General features: G+C 32.0%; 3 protein-coding genes across 5 annotated transcripts; all 3 read right to left on the reverse strand.

The window, feature by feature from the left end:
- Nucleotides 1-7: 7 nt before the first annotated feature.
- Nucleotides 8-2337, reverse strand: LOC125196774 (probable WRKY transcription factor 53). The gene is made up of 3 exons (XM_048095393.1): nt 1801-2337; nt 1570-1698; nt 8-922 (listed from the first exon to the last, which is right to left on the reverse strand). The coding sequence occupies exons 1-3, from the start codon at nt 2088-2090 to the stop codon at nt 349-351; spliced, it is 993 nt and encodes a 330-aa protein (XP_047951350.1). The 5' UTR covers nt 2091-2337; the 3' UTR covers nt 8-348.
- A 10610-nt stretch (nt 2338-12947) lies between these two features.
- Nucleotides 12948-15932, reverse strand: LOC125193147 (uncharacterized protein At5g43822-like). Of its 3 annotated transcripts, none has more exons than XM_048090891.1 (7): nt 15755-15928; nt 15162-15316; nt 14969-15087; nt 14518-14697; nt 13986-14042; nt 13426-13493; nt 12948-13275 (listed from the first exon to the last, which is right to left on the reverse strand). In XM_048090891.1, the coding sequence occupies exons 2-7, from the start codon at nt 15291-15293 to the stop codon at nt 13232-13234; spliced, it is 600 nt and encodes a 199-aa protein (XP_047946848.1). In that variant the 5' UTR covers nt 15294-15316; nt 15755-15928; the 3' UTR covers nt 12948-13231. The 3 variants fall into 3 exon arrangements, 2 of the variants coding, with proteins under 2 accessions (XP_047946848.1, XP_047946847.1); XM_048090890.1 differs by having other exon boundaries at nt 15162-15324; nt 15755-15927; XR_007171539.1 differs by having other exon boundaries at nt 13257-13275; nt 13919-14042; nt 15162-15324; nt 15755-15932.
- Nucleotides 15933-16935: 1003 nt separating this feature from the next.
- On the reverse strand, nt 16936-17835 carry LOC125193160 (MYB-like transcription factor ETC3). Its single transcript, XM_048090909.1, has 3 exons — nt 17551-17835; nt 17387-17474; nt 16936-17275 (listed from the first exon to the last, which is right to left on the reverse strand). Exons 1-3 carry the CDS (start codon nt 17594-17596, stop codon nt 17134-17136), a joined length of 276 nt encoding a protein of 91 aa, XP_047946866.1. The 5' UTR covers nt 17597-17835; the 3' UTR covers nt 16936-17133.

The raw sequence follows: 17835 nt of genomic DNA on the forward strand, positions 1-17835 counted from the left end.
ATACTACTTTGTCTGTAATTTCATTTGATCAAATTCAAATGGGAATAATTTATTTGAATTCACAATGTTTAATCGAATTAGAACCTCCTCTAAAATCAAATTACAAAGCATCAATCTTGATTCAAGACTATCAGCAACTCTAGGCTCAAACAAACAGGACTAAAACCTAAAGTATATTACATTTTGTAAATAAAAATGTGGGAGTAGAAAGAAGCAAAAAAAGAGTGATACTACAAGTTATTCTTGAAAATCTACCTAAGTTCTTGAAAAAAATTCTCTTGGTCGGCATCATCTCTTGAAGATGCTGGCTAGGATCACTACAATTTCAACTGCATAGTGAGGAGATCTCTAGAAGAATTCGAGGGCGTCTAGGAAGTCATGAGAGTCGAAATCCACTGCACCAATGGTGATATCAATATCTCCCAATGAGAAATCTGTGACTGGTGTTGGATTTGAGATGATCTCACCGAAATCTGATTCCGAGCTCTGCAAGCTGTGGCCAATGCCAAAATCATCCACAAGGCATGGCGATGGCGAGAAGTAGGATTCAGAGGTGGCTGGGGAAAGGAACAAGGGGGAGTAGCTCGTTGTGATGAACCTATTAGGCTCTGAGAAGAACTGAGGTTCCACATTTTCACACTCAATTGGAGTGGAAGGGAAGGAGAAGCTTTGAAGATCCTCCTCCTCTTTGGAATCAATTAGATCCCGGTTCTCAGTTTTAACAAGGCTAGGCCCATTGCTAACGAGCACCGCTTGCTTGGAACACGTTAGGCTACCCTGTTCCTTCCTTTCCTTGCCCTGCCTGCAGCTGTGGTTCGCTCGGTATATGACCTCAATGACCGTCGGATCCTCATCTGCTCGCTGCACTTGCTTCGTTGCTAAGCACCCTTGCGTGTTGCGATGAGTGCATCTGTAATAAGCCCTGCAAAATCCATTCAAGCAAGAACATCAACATACATTCAGACAAAAAAACAACTAAGGATGACTCCCTACTGCCTAGATTGATCAGCAATAAATGAAGGTAGCAAGTAAAACAATCACATCAAGTATATTCATGCATCTTGACAAAGCAAGTAGCTTTGATGAATTTAATGTCCTTTATTTTAATGCTGTGTGTAGGTCCAAATTTCTGCTAAACTAAGCAAGTGGCAAATTCAAAACAACAGAACCACCACCAACTTGCCTAATTTTCAGTACAAAAGAATTAAATGATTTAGGTTGTCTGTGTTGGTGGCAAATTTAAAACAACAAAGCATCAACTTGCTGATTTTCACTACAAAATAATTCAGCTATAGATGCAATTAGGTAACACCTTTCCTCATTGATGAAAAAGTCAGATCAAATCACACCACTAAAACATGTCCAAAATGACTTCATCTCATCTAAAAATCACACATCCTCAAAGTCAAAACTTCCCCCCTTCCCCACAAAAAAATCCTTCACCTCTAACCTTGGATCACTCACAACATAAACCCATCCAAAAGTGACTTCACCATCAAAAAACACACCTCCTCAAATTCAAATCCAAGGAAAAAAAATCAATAAAATTATCAAAACTTCATATCTAACCTTGGATGAGTAGCCCCCAAAATATCTTTCTGCCCATATTTCCTCCAATTATAGCCATCATCAAGCTGGGCTTCACCCCCTGCCCCAGAACAAACACGCACGTGCTTACTCCATCTAGGCATAGTCTTCCTACATTAGCAACAAAATTCAATCACACAATCCTTCAACAACCTTAATCAAAAGACTGAAACTTGCAATAATCAAAAGCTAAAAAAAAAAAAAGTTAGTTACCTTTTCTTGGAGCTGTGATCAGACCCTTCGCTTCTTGGAGAGCCCTCAATCGAAATCGACGGCTCAGATAGCTTCCCAACAGCAATCTTTGGAGAGGCGCCGTTTCCAATCAGAGCAAGAAGCGTCATTGCATTCTCGTACGAGGAGAGAATGCTCTCCAACAAAACATCGCAAGCCTCTGTTGAAGCCGTGGAGGGGTCAAGCTGCCTCTTCAGCTCATTCGCGAGCTTCTTCCCCTCACTTAACACAGTTATTACACTCTTCTTCTCCGGAACTCCAGCCTTCTCCATTTCGAAACAGAAGAGAAAAAAATCAAGTCTTTCGTTTTTGGGGCTGGATTCAAGAAAAGATGGGTTTTAAGATTGCTGAGTGTTGAAGATCATAATGCAAACTGGGTTTTAATCTACTTCGAAAAGGGGTTGTGAAATCTTTGTAAAGGTTTGATCTTGATCAAGAATTTTGGACGTGGAGAGAGGGAGATGGTGAAGTTTTTGTTGTGTTTTAGTGATGATGGAGTGAGGAAAGAGAGGCTGAATGGATGTGATTATAAAGGGGGAAAATTGTTATGAAAAAGTATGTGAAAAAGAAAATATTATTGAGTGGCAAAAGGTACATGGATTTTTGTTTTTAATGTTGATTATTATAATGATATAATGTGGAAGGAGTAGAATTAGATATCAAGATTGTAGCTGACCGTTTCAAAGGGTGGCCACACACTATTGCAGCCCATTAGAACATCTCCAATGCTAAATAGGCCAGCAATAGGCCAACCATTCTCTCTTCCCTGCCACATCAGCAATACTAAAAATTCACATATCATATCAGATTTAGTCCAGCCATAGGCCAAGCCACAATAAAAATAATTCAAAATATACTACATTTACGGAATTAAAATCACGATTAAATTACCGAATTAAATTTACGAGACATATACGAGAAAATTCATTAATTTTATTTAAATAAAAAAAGTACATTAACTAAAAATCAAAAAAATTACATAATAAAAAAAATCCGGGCTTCCACACACGAGAGCCACCGCCCCACTCTACTCCTCACTAATTTATTAAAAAAATACATTAAAAAATGTTAGTATGCCTTGAATCCGTTATAGTTTGCCACTAGCCGAACGGGGGACATGTTTCTGTTTTAGGTCTTAATTTTGTATTGGGCTAGTTGTTGTTGTCCATCGCTAGATGTTGCTCTTGTACAGAAATTTAGAGATAGAGAAAATCGCGTTTATATAGTTTTTCAAAATTTTAAAAAAAAGAATTAAATTTAAAAAAAAAAGAATTAAAAAAGTTTTTAAAAAAATTAAAAATCGTCGCTGGCCGATCGGGCCGCTTACAATGACGGCTAGCACATCGGCCAGCCACACGCAATCGGCTAGCCTTGGCCGGTTTTTTCGCCGAAATTCGGCTAGCCTTGCCAATGGTTCGGCTAGCCGGTCGCTAGCCTACCATTGGAGATGCTCTTATTTAAAAAAAAATTGATGTTTATTAGTGATCTTTGTTTGATGTTTTATTATTGAAATTGGGAAATACTGTTATTTAATCTTAACCAACTTGTCTTTCTAGATTTAGAAAGTGGGGTTTTTTTAATATTGAAAGTGGGTTTATATAATTGAGATGAGCAGAGTGTATAAACTAGCTTTATAGTACGGACGGAGTATTTTACATAGTGAAAAATGTTTGGAGTTAGTTATAGATTTTTAAAATATGGAAATACCCTCATAAATCCAAATCAACACGTCAAATTGAAAACTTTCATAAAGTAATTATCAAATTTATCAAAAATTATATCACTCCTCACATATTAGATAAATACTTTTTCCGAGATAATTCGTGTAAATACTTTAGTAAAATACAAAATCATTATTATGTGTTGCTCGCCGAATTGATTGACATCAATGCGTTTCTAATAAATGTTTGAATTTGCTAGTTTCCTTCTACAACTCTTCTTTGAAAAAACCTTATTTTTCTTGTCGAATAGAACTTTTTCGACTTTTCGTGGCAATTTCTTAGAGAGATAGAGAAAGAATTCATAGCCATGGAAATTCAATAGAAATTGGGTGGACAAACGATACGATAGTAAGAGTGATGCTACTCTACTCTTATCTACAAAACATGAAACAATAGAACTTTCCATGAAATTAAATAAATAAAATTCCAGAAAGTCAAGCAAAATGTAGCAATCCACCAATCTTCTAACATCTTTCCGCGTGGTTTCGATTTTCACTAGCATGATATTTATTCCGTGTGAACACATTCTTGCAAATAAAATATTATATTCCCCCATACCTATAGTGATGATGACTCAATATGTTGACGTCAGATTTTATGTAGTAATAATTATTTTTCAAAAATATAAAAAATTATGTATATGAGAGACAATTAAATAGAGATAATAGTATTTTTCAATTTTAAAAATAAATTATATTCGATAATCTAAGTTAAAAATTCTCTCTTCATACCATCCATAAATTAAGCTAACATTTAGAAATTTGACAAATCTCTAAAACTTTGTATCATATCTTTTGAAGAGCTTAGTATTTTGAATCATAATTTTATCTACGTTTAATTAATGAATGAAAGTGTCTATATTTGCACTGAAAATGCCTAGTGGTTTCGTAGAGTAAAATTATTTAATTTTAATTCTAGAATAAGATTTTCTAGTTTATTGTACTACTATAGTAGTAGTAGTATTATAAAAGGGGGCGGCTTTCCAATTTTGTAATCATTCGCTTAGAGTACCCTATAATAGACTTGGATTCTAAAAGTATACACACTTCGATTAATTAGGATTATTACTAGTAAAAATATTAATATCTTAATAGTTACACGCAATTCTATTATTAAATATTACTAGTATTTCGCTATCCGATATATTATTAACATACAGAGAAATTAACATATACTCCTTAGATTATTCAATAAAAATATTGACATTTTCTATTTTGGTTCATTCCATAAAAATAGTGCATTCTATTTTTGATAATTTCATTTTTTTAATAAGATGAACCTCATCATTCACTCACAATATTTCACTTACTTTTTCTTTTTATTTATCTCTTATTTTATAAATTATGCATTAAAATTTATATTATTTTAAATATTTATATTTTTATAGGACTAATGAAGTAACACACGATTAATAGGATGATGAATCTCTATTGTGATTTAAATCACAGCACATAATGTTGTGCATACGCATAACTTTAGGAACAAAACGCAGCATCCTTTTTCATTCTCTTATTTTAATATTTTCATCCATCTCTTTCTCTTTTTTTTAATATATTAATTCTTTTTTTATACTTTAACATACTAAAAAATATTATGAAATGAGTCCATATAAAATATAGTGAACTACAAAAATGGTCTCTGGACTATGGGTTTATCTTGCCCATATCTTGCCCATAGTCCATGGACTTTAAAAATATCGCCAGTAGTTCCTGGACTAAGGGTTTATCTCAAAATGGTCCTTTTGGCTTTTTTTTATACGAAAATACCCTTTGATATTATTTTGGGGGGTTTGGACAATTTGGTCTTTTTACACTTTTACATTTTAAATCTGATATTATTTCAGTTATGTACTAACTTTGATATTATTTCAAAATTATCATTCTACTTCCATTTTGTTATCCTTCACTGAATTTGTTTTTTTTATTTCAATATTAGATTTAATTTTATAAAATTAAATTTAATATTTAGATTTTTAAATATCAAAAAAAAAATTAATGAAAACTATTAATTCACACTATAAATATTGATTAAAACTATTAATTTTTGTTATTTAATATAATATTCAATTCAATTGAAGAAGTACAGAAAAATAATATTAATCATGATGGAAAAATAAGAGTTATTCTATTTAGCCTCCGTTCGGTTGTTATAATTGTTTGTGATTAAATATTATGAAGTTGACTAAAAATTTGATCCTACTAAAATTTTATATATGAGTATTTTTGTTGAAATTTTCTAGTAAATTTTGATTGTTTTCAAATAAATAAACGAAAATTATATTAGTCTTACATTAGATGCATATTTATTTCAGAATAAATTGTGTTATTATAATCTATTTATGATTAAAGGTATTGTATTAAATATTGATTAAAACTAAGGCGTTGTCATACCTTATTGATTACATAGTGCTATACACTATCAAATATTGATTATAACTATTAATTTTTGCTATTTAATAATTTTTATAATTAAAAAATTTATTGATATTTAAAAATTAAAATTTAAAATTTTGTAAAATTAAATCTAATATTGAAATAAAGAAACAAAGTGAAGGATGACAAAAGGGAAAAAGGATGATAAATTTGAAATATTATCAAAATTAGTACATAACTGAAATAATATCAGATTTAAAATGTTAAAAGTGTAAAAAGACCAAACTGTCCAAACCCTCCAAAATAATATCAAAGGATATTTTCGTACCAAAAAAAAGCCAAAAGGACCAATTTCGAGATAAACTCTTAGTCCAGGGACTACTGGCGATATTTTTAAAGTCCAGGGATTATGAGCGAGATAAACCCATAGTCCAAGGATCATTTTTATAGTTCACTTTATAAAATATAGGTATCATTCATAAAATAAAATATTTACCTCAAAAGTATGTTATTTCAAAACTGATAACTGAAAACTACAATTGATATTTCAGATTTAACAGCTTCCTCAACATTCTCTTCCATTCTCTTTTTCTAATATTTTTATTCTTATTTTGTATTTTTAAATAATGAATAAAATATTAAGTACATTTATCATTCTTGAATAAAATATATAGCTTAAAAATATGTTATTCTTAATCATTTTCTTTCGGTTAATTACTGTTTTATATTTGTAAAATCTGAAACTGTTAAATGTAGTTATCAGTTTTGAAATAACACACTTACTTATGAAACAATATTTTATTTTATGAATGATAATTATATTTTAAATGGACTCGTTTTTTTCTGTATTTTAAAGTATAAAAACTAGAATGGATATATTGAAAAAAAGAGAAGGATGAAAATATTAAAATAAGAGAATGAAAAAGGATGCTGCGTTTTGTTCCTAAAGTTTTGCGTATTAAGCACAATATTATGTGCTGTGATTTAAATCACAAATCACAGTAGGGAATCACCCCGCACAACTAATCATTAACGTAGTTTTCCAAAGTAGGTTTAATACTGAATTATATGTATATATAGATCTACTTTCATAATTAATTAAAAATACACACTTGATGATATACATATATTAATTGTTGCCTGTTGGCACTTGGCATTGAGTTGTACATACAGAAAGCTTTAAATTCGCAACAATGGGACGCACCTCAAAATCACGCATCAAATATAATTAATTTTTAGCTTTTTTATTACTACTAATTATTATTAGTTGAGAATTAAAGTATATAAATACGTGGTTTCCATGTGAAATGTCATGACACTTGAGCTAAATTACGTTCCCAGTTGCATATATTGCCAATATTTAAATACACATTAATAGGTTAGATTCTTGTGAAAACTATATTTTGAATCGGGCAAATTGCCTTTTATTTAAATACACATCTATATGATTTGATTCTCGTGAAAATTACTAGTATTAGAAACATATGAGTAAATCTGAATAACTTGTTCATTGCCACTTACCATTTGAAAACTACACCGAGTTGTCTAAAAGTGACCACTCGCCAAATCAAGAGAAACAATATATCGGATTGCCCAAAAGTGACAACTAGCCAAATCATAGACCGAGAGTGCTAAGAGGACCAATCTAACACCGAGTTGTCCAAAAGTGACCACTCGCCAAATCAAGAGAAACAATATATCGGGTTGCCCAAAAGTGACAACTAGCCAAATCATAGACCGAGAGTGCTAAGAGGACCAATCTAACACAAGGTATTAGTCACCTTCCCACTCTCGGGTTTACCACCACAAAGAGGGACCATTTGATGCAATCCTTAAATCCGTCATCAGTTAGGAGACTTTCGATCTTAATCCGCAAATTCGATTGAGCATGATTAGTCGAATTCCGTCAAAGGCGGATTTGATACACTTGTGGTAAAAAAAAATACTAACTTAAATTCATTTAACTAGCCAGATTGACATTCTAATCTTAATTAGGTGCATCAACTTTTACTCTTTGTGCCAAGTCTCGATTAATACTTCTTTGAATATACTAGGTAGTTTATTCAAAACCAAATATTAACGTACCAAGTATTACTACTATAGTACTAAAAATCTCTTATACTTGCAAATAAAACTACATCCAGTAATAATTTCAATCGAATGAGTAAATGTCCATGGTGATTAGTTATTGACCTTTTCTGTAAACGTGTAGTAGTAAAAGTGGAAAACATATTTTATATTCTAACAGTATAAGTGTGAGTGTGACATAGGTCGGGTTGAGAACAGAACAAATTTCCCAATATACCATACTCCTATTTATTATTTGAACATTATCACATCCACCTTTCATAAAATAATAATATGAATTTAATAGTATAAATTCTGTAAGATGTGTGAAGTGTGAACAGCCAAATTCTGTAAGATGTGTGAAGTGTGAATTGTCACAGTGGGTCCCACAGAACCACCTTGGACATATTTACTCAATTCCCTATTGTATTCATATTGTTTTTTTAGTTGTAGTAATATATTCAAATTCCAAGTGAAAAGTATAAAAACAAATGCACAAGGGAGGTGGGTCTCTTTCTCAATAGTACTATTCAGCACCTTATCTCCACTTTTGCTGAGTAATAACCTTTGAATGATTCTAATTTAATATTCTCTTTATTTCTTAAAAATTGGAGAGTTTGAAATGACACATAATAAAACAAGAGAGGCATAAAGAAAAATTATGTTTGAAAAATTGGTTCCACCTAATAGAAATGGAAAGTTTCTACTTTTTAAAATGGACCAAAATAAAAAGTGTTTCTATTTTTAGGAAACTCGGGGCGCATTTCTTATTATTCTTTTTCTTTCTATAGGTCTCCTACTTTGTCAATTTCGTATTAATCAATAATATGAAATTACCATTATAACTTGGACTGAAATTATATTACACACACTCAAAGCATTTATCGTGATGTATATGGAAAAAAGAATATCAAGTATTAATGTGCATAGAATTAATACTTGATATTATTTTTATGGGACGAAAAAAATACTACCAGAATATAATATATTAAGAATATTTATATATTAGTAATAATAATATGAAATTACCATTATATACTTGGATTGGAATTATATTTACACACACCCAAAGAATATTAAGTATTAAAGTGCATAGAATTAATATGACCAAAATAAAACATGTACACCCTAAGTCCTAAAAAGTTTGTCACATTTAACCATTTTTGTTTGTTCCATAAAATTTATTACTTTATACTTTTTACCATTGTTTTTGTTAATGGACCTCATACTCCAATAACTCATGATCGCTAATATTTTATTATAGAACTAATATATAAAGATATAACTCATATTCCACCTATTTTTTCTAACTCACTTTCCATTATATTTTTTCAAATATGTGCCCAGTCAAAGTGTGACAAAATTTATAAGACGGAGGAGTAGATGATGAATTATAATGCAAATGATATGAAAAGCTCCTATATTAAAGCACTCCCTTTGTTTCTTGACAATTGATACGTTTCTTTTCGGCATTGAGATTAAAAATAGTGTATTAAGTGGATGGTAAAAAAAGTAAAAGCGAATAAAATAAAAGAGAGATTACATTTTAACAAAATTAAAAATGACTCAATTGTTAAAACTCTTTAAAATAAAAAAATAACTTAATTAATATAAAACGACGGAAGCACTGCATATCAAATATCAATTTTTATAAAATAACTCAATTAATATGAAATGCGGGAGCACTACGTATGAAATATCGGTTTTTGAATTTGTTGTAATAAAGGTAAAATCGTCAAACGAGCTCTTGGATGAAAGGATGATTGAAAATGATTAATTTCATGGGATTTCACACGAGTGACGCAGTCGCAGTCTATGTTTGTATACGTGTGGGGTTCCTGCATCTAATAACTTTCCACATGCACTTTCTCTCTCTTATTTCTCCTATCTCTAACAGTCTAACATACCAAGTCAAAAATAGTTAGAGGGCCAATAAATAAGTTTTAATTTTTGACGTGTTTAAAAGCAAGTTTTCAATACTCGTTGTTAGTTGCTATAACAATATTGCCAAAAAAATGTGCAAACTTTGGTAATTAGTATTCCTTCCATTCTAGTTAAGTTTTTTTTTTTATATTATTATTTCTCTTACTTTACTCTATCTCCACTTTAATTATTTATTTATTATATTTATAAAATAAGTACAGAAAAAAAGTGTGAGAAATTTTTAGGGACAAACAATAGTTATTTATTACTCCCTCCGTCTCATTCAAGATGGTCACATTCTTGAGATGCACAAGACTTTAGGAAATGTTGTTAGGTGAAATAAAGTAGAATGAAAAAAAGTTAGTTGAATATTTTAATGAGGAGAGAGGAGAGAGGAGAGAGAAAGTTATTTCCAAAATTGGAAAGTGGTCATCTTGATTTGGACAAACCAAGAAGGAAAAGTGTCATCTTGAATGGGACGATGGGAGTAACATTTTTTCAAAACAAGTGTTGAAAATAAAATGACTCAACCATCGCGGAACGAAGGGAGCAGCTTAATTATAGCTAGAAAATTGTTAGAAGGTTAGATAGGATCGAGACGCTTAATTAATGTCTTAATGACACAAGAGTTACTTAACGTTTTAAATTTGTAAAAAGTAGGATTTCTAATTTTCACAATAATAATTTCACAACTTCTATTTTTCATTTTCGATCATCACAGTATCACTTTCTTTTTTGAAACGCTCAATTATTGCAGTTGAATGTCACAAACATGTACTTCCTTCGCCGCACAATAAAATCTATTTTAACTATTTTGGTCCGTTCAAAAAAAAATTCATACTCCCTCCGTCTCATTTTAGGAGTCCCGGTTGAGTTCGTCACGAATATTAAGAAATATAAAGGAAAGTTGGTGAAAAAAGATAGTGGAATGTGGGTCCTACTTTTATATATTAGTTTTATAATAAAATGTGAGTAGGAAAAGATGAGTGGAATGTGGGGCCTATTACCAAGAATGAAATATTCCAACCAGGACTCCTAAAGTGGGACACCCAAAAATAGTAAACCGGGACTCCTAAAGTGAGACGGAAGGAGTATTTCACTTTTACTATAAATGAAATAGGTCTTATATTCCATTCACTCATGTCACTCACAATTTATAGGAGTATATAAAAGTGATATCAATACTCAAATTCATCTGCTCCCCACATTCCGTGAATAGCCACGATATTGAGGAATATCCAGAAAGGCATTTCGGGTATCGTTCTAATTTTATCTCTGTTTCCGTATGTAGAAAGGAGGCCATTCCACTCTGCATCGTCGGATCACTAAGGCCATCCCTGCTCGACAGGTGGGTCTTGCGACTTAAGGGCCAATCTCCGTCCGCCTGAGAAAACCTTTGCACGCCTTCGTTATCTTTTTAGGAGGCCTACGCCCCATAGAAACTGTCAACCTGAGACTATCCCTTGGCCTGTAGGTCCTGACATAAAGTTATAATTCTTTATCAGAATCTAATATTGTTAATCGAGTTGCGCGCTTTGCAGAAATATCTCTCATTATCATAGCGGATCTTCCAAAAAAAAGAGTTTGTGTCGAATAAAGTATATACTTCGACTCTCTTGTGCAAGAACTTTGGCGCGGAAATCTAAGGGGTCGCAATCTCATTCATTTTTTTAAAACTTATACTTGTAGCATAACATAAATATTTATTTTAGAAAAGAAAATATAGAAGAACATTCTATATTTGTTCGAAATAGGATCATCTATTTCCTATAGAACCTATCACTAAAATCCCCTCCACAAAATTTTTCCTCCATTATTTTATACATTTTTTAAAATTCATGTCGAATAAACTTTGATCTCTAGTATGGGATGAGGGTGCTTTTTATCAAAAAAGTAGTACTACTTCCTAGCTCACAATTATTCATCTACTCAAATATTCATTTCTACACTAAAAAATACCATAGTTTATTAAAATCTTCATTGAACTCAATGTGATATTCTTTTAGTCGACGAAGGGAATATAATTTATTAAAAGATTTTTATATTTATGTTTATCAATTGAATCGAATATTTTTACGTGCATTGCACATTTTCTACTAGTCCATGCGAATTCTTTAAAGGAAAAGAAAATAGCTTATTGTCTCGACTGAATATAACGTGAATTTAACGTATATAACTTGTAATTTTAACTGAATTGGATGACATACCAATTTATGATTATTATAGTAGTATATCAATTAACAAACCAATATCTCAAAACCTTATGGTGGCGACGAAATCAAACAAACCCAAGAATGACAATTCTACGGAAAAAGGGTTTTCAGTATAAAAATAAATAAAAAGGTGACAAAAGGCAAGTCATTAGTTTGAAAATCAAAATGTATGTAATGTGGTTTTCTGAAAATGACGCAATTATCAAAAGCAGTAATCATTTATAAATAAAACGCGTACAATTTTTGGCTACGATATATGACTCGGTCCAATAATAATTGTAAGACATGGTACTACTAATTACTGATCGTACAATTGCCTCTTTTTTTCTATGTGACAAATTTGATATCATTATTGACTATTCGATTGTGACATCTAAGATTATTCCACTCGTATGCAATAAATGGTATACAAATTAAATAAAAATAACCATACTCATTTGTAGAGACAAGGATTAGTATGCTATACTAATTTTCAAACTAAATCAAGTTGGACTTAAAATCAAATGTTGGATTCGGCACATTTTGTTGCTACAATTGCAATTACACAATTACTCTCAAAATTTGCAATTACTCGTGTGTTCAAATTTCTTTCCATTTATTGAACACTCCTATTTATGTGTTCCAAGAGAACCGGAACACGAATCCGCAACCATTACCAACGATTTTCGCCTTTTCATTCCATATCCGTAGTCGACTGTTTCAAACCGAAACCACAGTTCCAGTTCCAGTTCCAAAACAAAACTCAACCTGACAACTTTGGATCACCAATTACATATGCAAATTTTGTAAGAAATCAAATTTCAAATATTTTACGTTCTTCCACTACATTTACATCTTCAAAATCTCCAAACTTGATGGAAAGAAAAGTCTACAACTTTCAATCTTTGTATAAGAAAATCCAAATCCAATTAAGAAAAAACAAACATTGGAACTCATTTTATGAATTAAGAACTGTGGGCGATGATATGAAATCACAAGTCACAAGATCCGGGGTTTGGCGATATTTGCCTTCCTCGTGGAGCATTCAATAACGCTTCTTTCACCATTTCCGTAAGTTGTGAATGCTTAAGGCCCTCAAACTTTCCTTCTTGAGTTCGACATTACCATATCGAGTACTTCAAGATATTTCTTCAGCAAATATAATGTCAAAAACATATTGCACTGCACGAGCGAAAGCAAATACTGGTGATTGAGTATCAAACTCTACAATATTAGTTAAGCTTATGAACATTTGAACCCATACTAAGAATCCTGCAATGGAAATTCTGATTTTAAGAATTTACAAATGCGTCTGCTAGAAAGTTCAGTTACCTTCGTCTCGGGGGATATTAGGTTGATCTACCAAAAGCTGTTGAAGTGCCCCTAAGTCAGCACTTGCACTGAAAAGATAAACCCACCAATGAACTCAACTCATCAAAACTGAAAGAGCGCAAATTTTTAAAGAGAAAATAATGAAAGCAAACACATGACATGAACAAAGAACGCATCATTCTTAGAGTAAAACGATCAATAAAAAGCAGCAAAGTTAAAGACTAAAGACCGGATGCAAACTTCCTGAAGTCAACTTGTTTGAACAAGGAACTACACTTACTAAATCGTACGAGGAGTAAAAGTCGCAGAGAGAGTCAACAACAAAGCATGATATCAATGATTAGAGGTTTGATTTAAGTTCATTCTTCATTCGCATATATCAAGTTTCTAGCTTGTCTGAACCAACATAGTCATAATTGATAGGACCGGGTATAAAAAAAAGCATACTTGATTGTTTAACATAACATAGTCCAAACTAAAGACACTACTATACCATCATTCCAGAAGGCCATGGAAGGAGGCATAGGTTCTCGCTAGATGGTATTTAGACAAGCATTAACCTGGGTTTCAGTGCAAGGGCGGGGAGCGCAGATACCAGAGATAATTTAAGAAGGTACCTGATGACAAAAAAAACCATCAAACACCCAAAATAAGTTCAGAGAAAATTTTCTTTTCATGGAGAGTAATTGGTTAATGCATTCCCTAAACAAAAAGACTACGAATCATGAGAAAAAACAGAGCCTACCTTTAAGTATAATTCCTTAAAGATCGTACGAGATATCATGTGAAACTACTACTAGTCTAAACGGCAATTATGTCAATTTTAGAGCACCAGCCGTATGTCTACAATACTGAAGCTAACTATTAGTAATAGCATTAATCTCCCACAAGATGTCTCATACTGGAAATAATTATAAGAACAATCTACAGCTTCAACTACAACAGGAATTTAAAACTAACTTAAATTCAAATTTCAAAGCATAACAAATAGGTCCATGTATGATCAAGGCTTGATTAGTGTTCAACTTTTTGGGAAAAGAAGGTAAACGAATAAAAAAACATAAGCGGTAGATAGAGTTGTGATATCCTTACTCTGATCGATGCATTTCTTCAAGAAGTCTAAGTCCTTCTATGCAATCTGCAAGAGTTGGTTTTACTCCAATCTGTTGCTGCAGTTGTTTTGCAGTCATCTGGGCAGACCCTACTTTCGCAAGCTGCTTGCTATCACGAACCACCTTCTCAAGGGAAGAAACAATCCCACCAAATTCTTTCCTAAACAAAAATTTACCCTTTAGGCCCACCATTCCTTGCAATATTAAACAACTTGCTCACTCCACTTATCAAGGAAAATGCAATGCTAATCAAGGATTACAAAATGCAGCACAACAGCTGAACCTATGTGTAAGTTATTATAATCAAGAAGTTTTGTTTCTTATCAAGTGATTTCCATTTTAAACCAACAAGAAACATAAACATATGCAAAAACAGCTTACTAAGAAAAATAAAACAGAAATCAGTAACAAAAATAAATAGATGGCACTACATAGTGTTGTTGATGGAGAGGAGGATAGTTTGAAAGGAATCCATCTGCTTTGCCAGCACAACACCTTCTATGCCCTCAACACATCTCAAAATTTCATAGTTTTGCAAATTTTGGATCGCCTAAAACATCAATTAATCAATAAACATTTCCAAAAAATCGAACAATTAAATACTTGAACTGAAGAGAACGGTACCTGAAGCCTCTGGATGATGGCAGATGCATTAGAAAATTGCGAAATAAGTCGAGACTGAAGCTCTTCCCATCGGCTAGTTTCATCCTTAATTTTCCGGAATTGTCTCTGATATTTTTTCACTATTGACTCCATCCTTCCCAGCTCAAACTCGTTCCCTTCCAATCTAACAACATATTAGTAAAAGAAAAGTTATGGGATTACACAGTTGCCACTTTGGCGGGAAAAAAGTTGATGTGTTGGGCAAAAGACTGACTTCTTCAGCATTGCATGAATTTATAATCATGATATTTAAAGTCATGACTCATGAATTTTTGGAGAAATCACAATTCGAACTCTTGCACAATTTTATAGTCATGAATCCCTATCCGAACTCATAATACCCAAATTCAAATTACTACTATGAAATACCCCCAATTCAAGTAATAAATTCAAAACAAATGGTTTGAGCATTACATAAAGCCAATTAATTTGAATTAACCCCAATTCAAGTCATAAATTATCGCCCCCGGTTCAAGAACAACTTTTTTACTTTTTTAATCTTTCAATTCAATGTTAGAATACAAGAGGAATAATATTATATAAAAAATTCTTACCAATTTTTCGCAATAGGTGTGGAGCTTAAAGCTTTTCAATATTTCTTCATGGAGGATGCAGAAGGGGGGCTGAATAGGGGGAGAGACAGAGGCGTGGTCGGCTGGCGTTGGAGAACTCCGGCGTGAACGATGGAGAGTTATCCAAACCTTTTTCAATTTGGGCTTTTTCTTTTTTATTTCCTCAAATTATTTCATTTAGGCCCAAATTATAACACTCGTATGCCCAACTAAATTTTAATACTCCAATTTCTATTCTTATCAAATGTGACATTATATACTTTTATTAAGTAATTAAATATATTAGTGAGTTTAGACCCAATATACTGATATTGTGTCTTATTTTTAAAAAAAATAATAATACCAAATTAGTGTTAAGAAAATAAAATAGGTCGCTAATTTTTAGGCCGTCGGCGCAAATATTATAGGCGAAAGAGTGGCGGCGGCCGTGTTAGCTCTAATTTGCAAAAACAAACTAAAGCAACCATAAATTAATAATAATAATAATAATAATAATAATAATATATCATAAAGTCTATAGTTTATAACATTTTACGAGATTGATTAAAAATGAAAATTCATGCATGTATTGATGATAAGTGATGGTGGGATCCATTACTCATGTTTTTGCGTGTGTTAGTAGGAGATGTAGTAACTAGTAGGGGAGGTTATAGATAATCTTTATTGATTCAATAGATACAATTGATTGACAATAGATAGTACACAGTAATCAGCATTTGAGTAGGAAAAAAAAAATACATGTAAATTACAAAGTAAAGGGCAACCATATCCATATGCCCCTGCATTAAAATATCCAACCAATTCAAATATTAAGAAAAAGAAGTACTCCATCATGAGACATCAATTCACACCAGCTGCCCCTGCATTAAAATATGTAGTCGTATATCATCAAATATCAATAAAGTTTGATTTGGAAAGTATGCTCATGAACTCAACAATTAAATCACTAGAATACATCTAATTGGACCGGGTCGGGCCTTACATCTTGCAAATATAGGCTTTGCACATAACTCTTAAATTTGGGATCTCCCAAATTTATAAAACAAATGCTCATAATATTTCTATCAAAATGATATAGATATTATTGTGTCCTTTTCTTCCCATCTAAGGCCGCCGCATTATTAGGGTCAACTCTATTAATCAAGTGATTGTCACGTACACAATTGCAAACAACAATAGAATACAAACACTATTTTAGAGTTTTAGACAACCAACTACAGATACTACTATAAAATACTAGTAGTATGTGAAATCGATTAAATGTAACACATATAACACGACGTTTACCAAGTACTCCTAATGCAATAGCAAATAGTACTACAAATAGAATATAGCTACATCTAATAATATAATTAGTATTATTAGTCGAATATGTGTAGCGGTGGGGCCCGATCAATAATTTTGTCTTCTTTGTTCTTTCCAACACCATTTATTCTCATCAACCAAAATCTTTCAATCTCTGTTGCACTTCTTCCTGGAACTCTTCCTGCTATTAAATCCCACCTAATTAACAAAATACCATCATAATTATAACTTAATCACATTCATATACTATACAAACAAACATCTTTTTATAATATGGAGTAGTAAATAATTAGTAGGACTACTTCTTACTTGTCTCCCACAAGCTTGTGCATTCTGCATATCATATCTTCTTCTTGTTCTGTCATCTTTATCAATTCCCACTCAACACTGCTTGCCTCTGCATCAACAAATCAAGATTTAGAGAGAAAAAGAATTAAAGAATAAAAAGAAAGAAAGAAAGAGAGAGAGAGAACCATCTTGAGTTGTGGTATGCTTCTGATGAGTTCTACACTTATCCATATGAATAAATTGAATAGTACAATTAACTTGTGCAACATGCTTTGGAAGTCGACTGATATATATAGAAAACCCAAAAAAATCATTGTAAAATACCAATATTATTATTCTATAGTTTTATAATAAAGTAGGAGTATTTAATTTGGTGAGATTGGGGTAGAAAGCTGTTGCGACCAACCAAAATATGTGGTGACATGAAATTTTATTTATTTGACTGACTGTTGTTGCTAAGTGCTAACCAT

The sequence above is a fragment of the Salvia hispanica genome, chromosome 6 (genome assembly GCF_023119035.1).
Source record: "Salvia hispanica cultivar TCC Black 2014 chromosome 6, UniMelb_Shisp_WGS_1.0, whole genome shotgun sequence".
NCBI classification, from domain to species: domain Eukaryota; kingdom Viridiplantae; phylum Streptophyta; class Magnoliopsida; order Lamiales; family Lamiaceae; genus Salvia; species Salvia hispanica.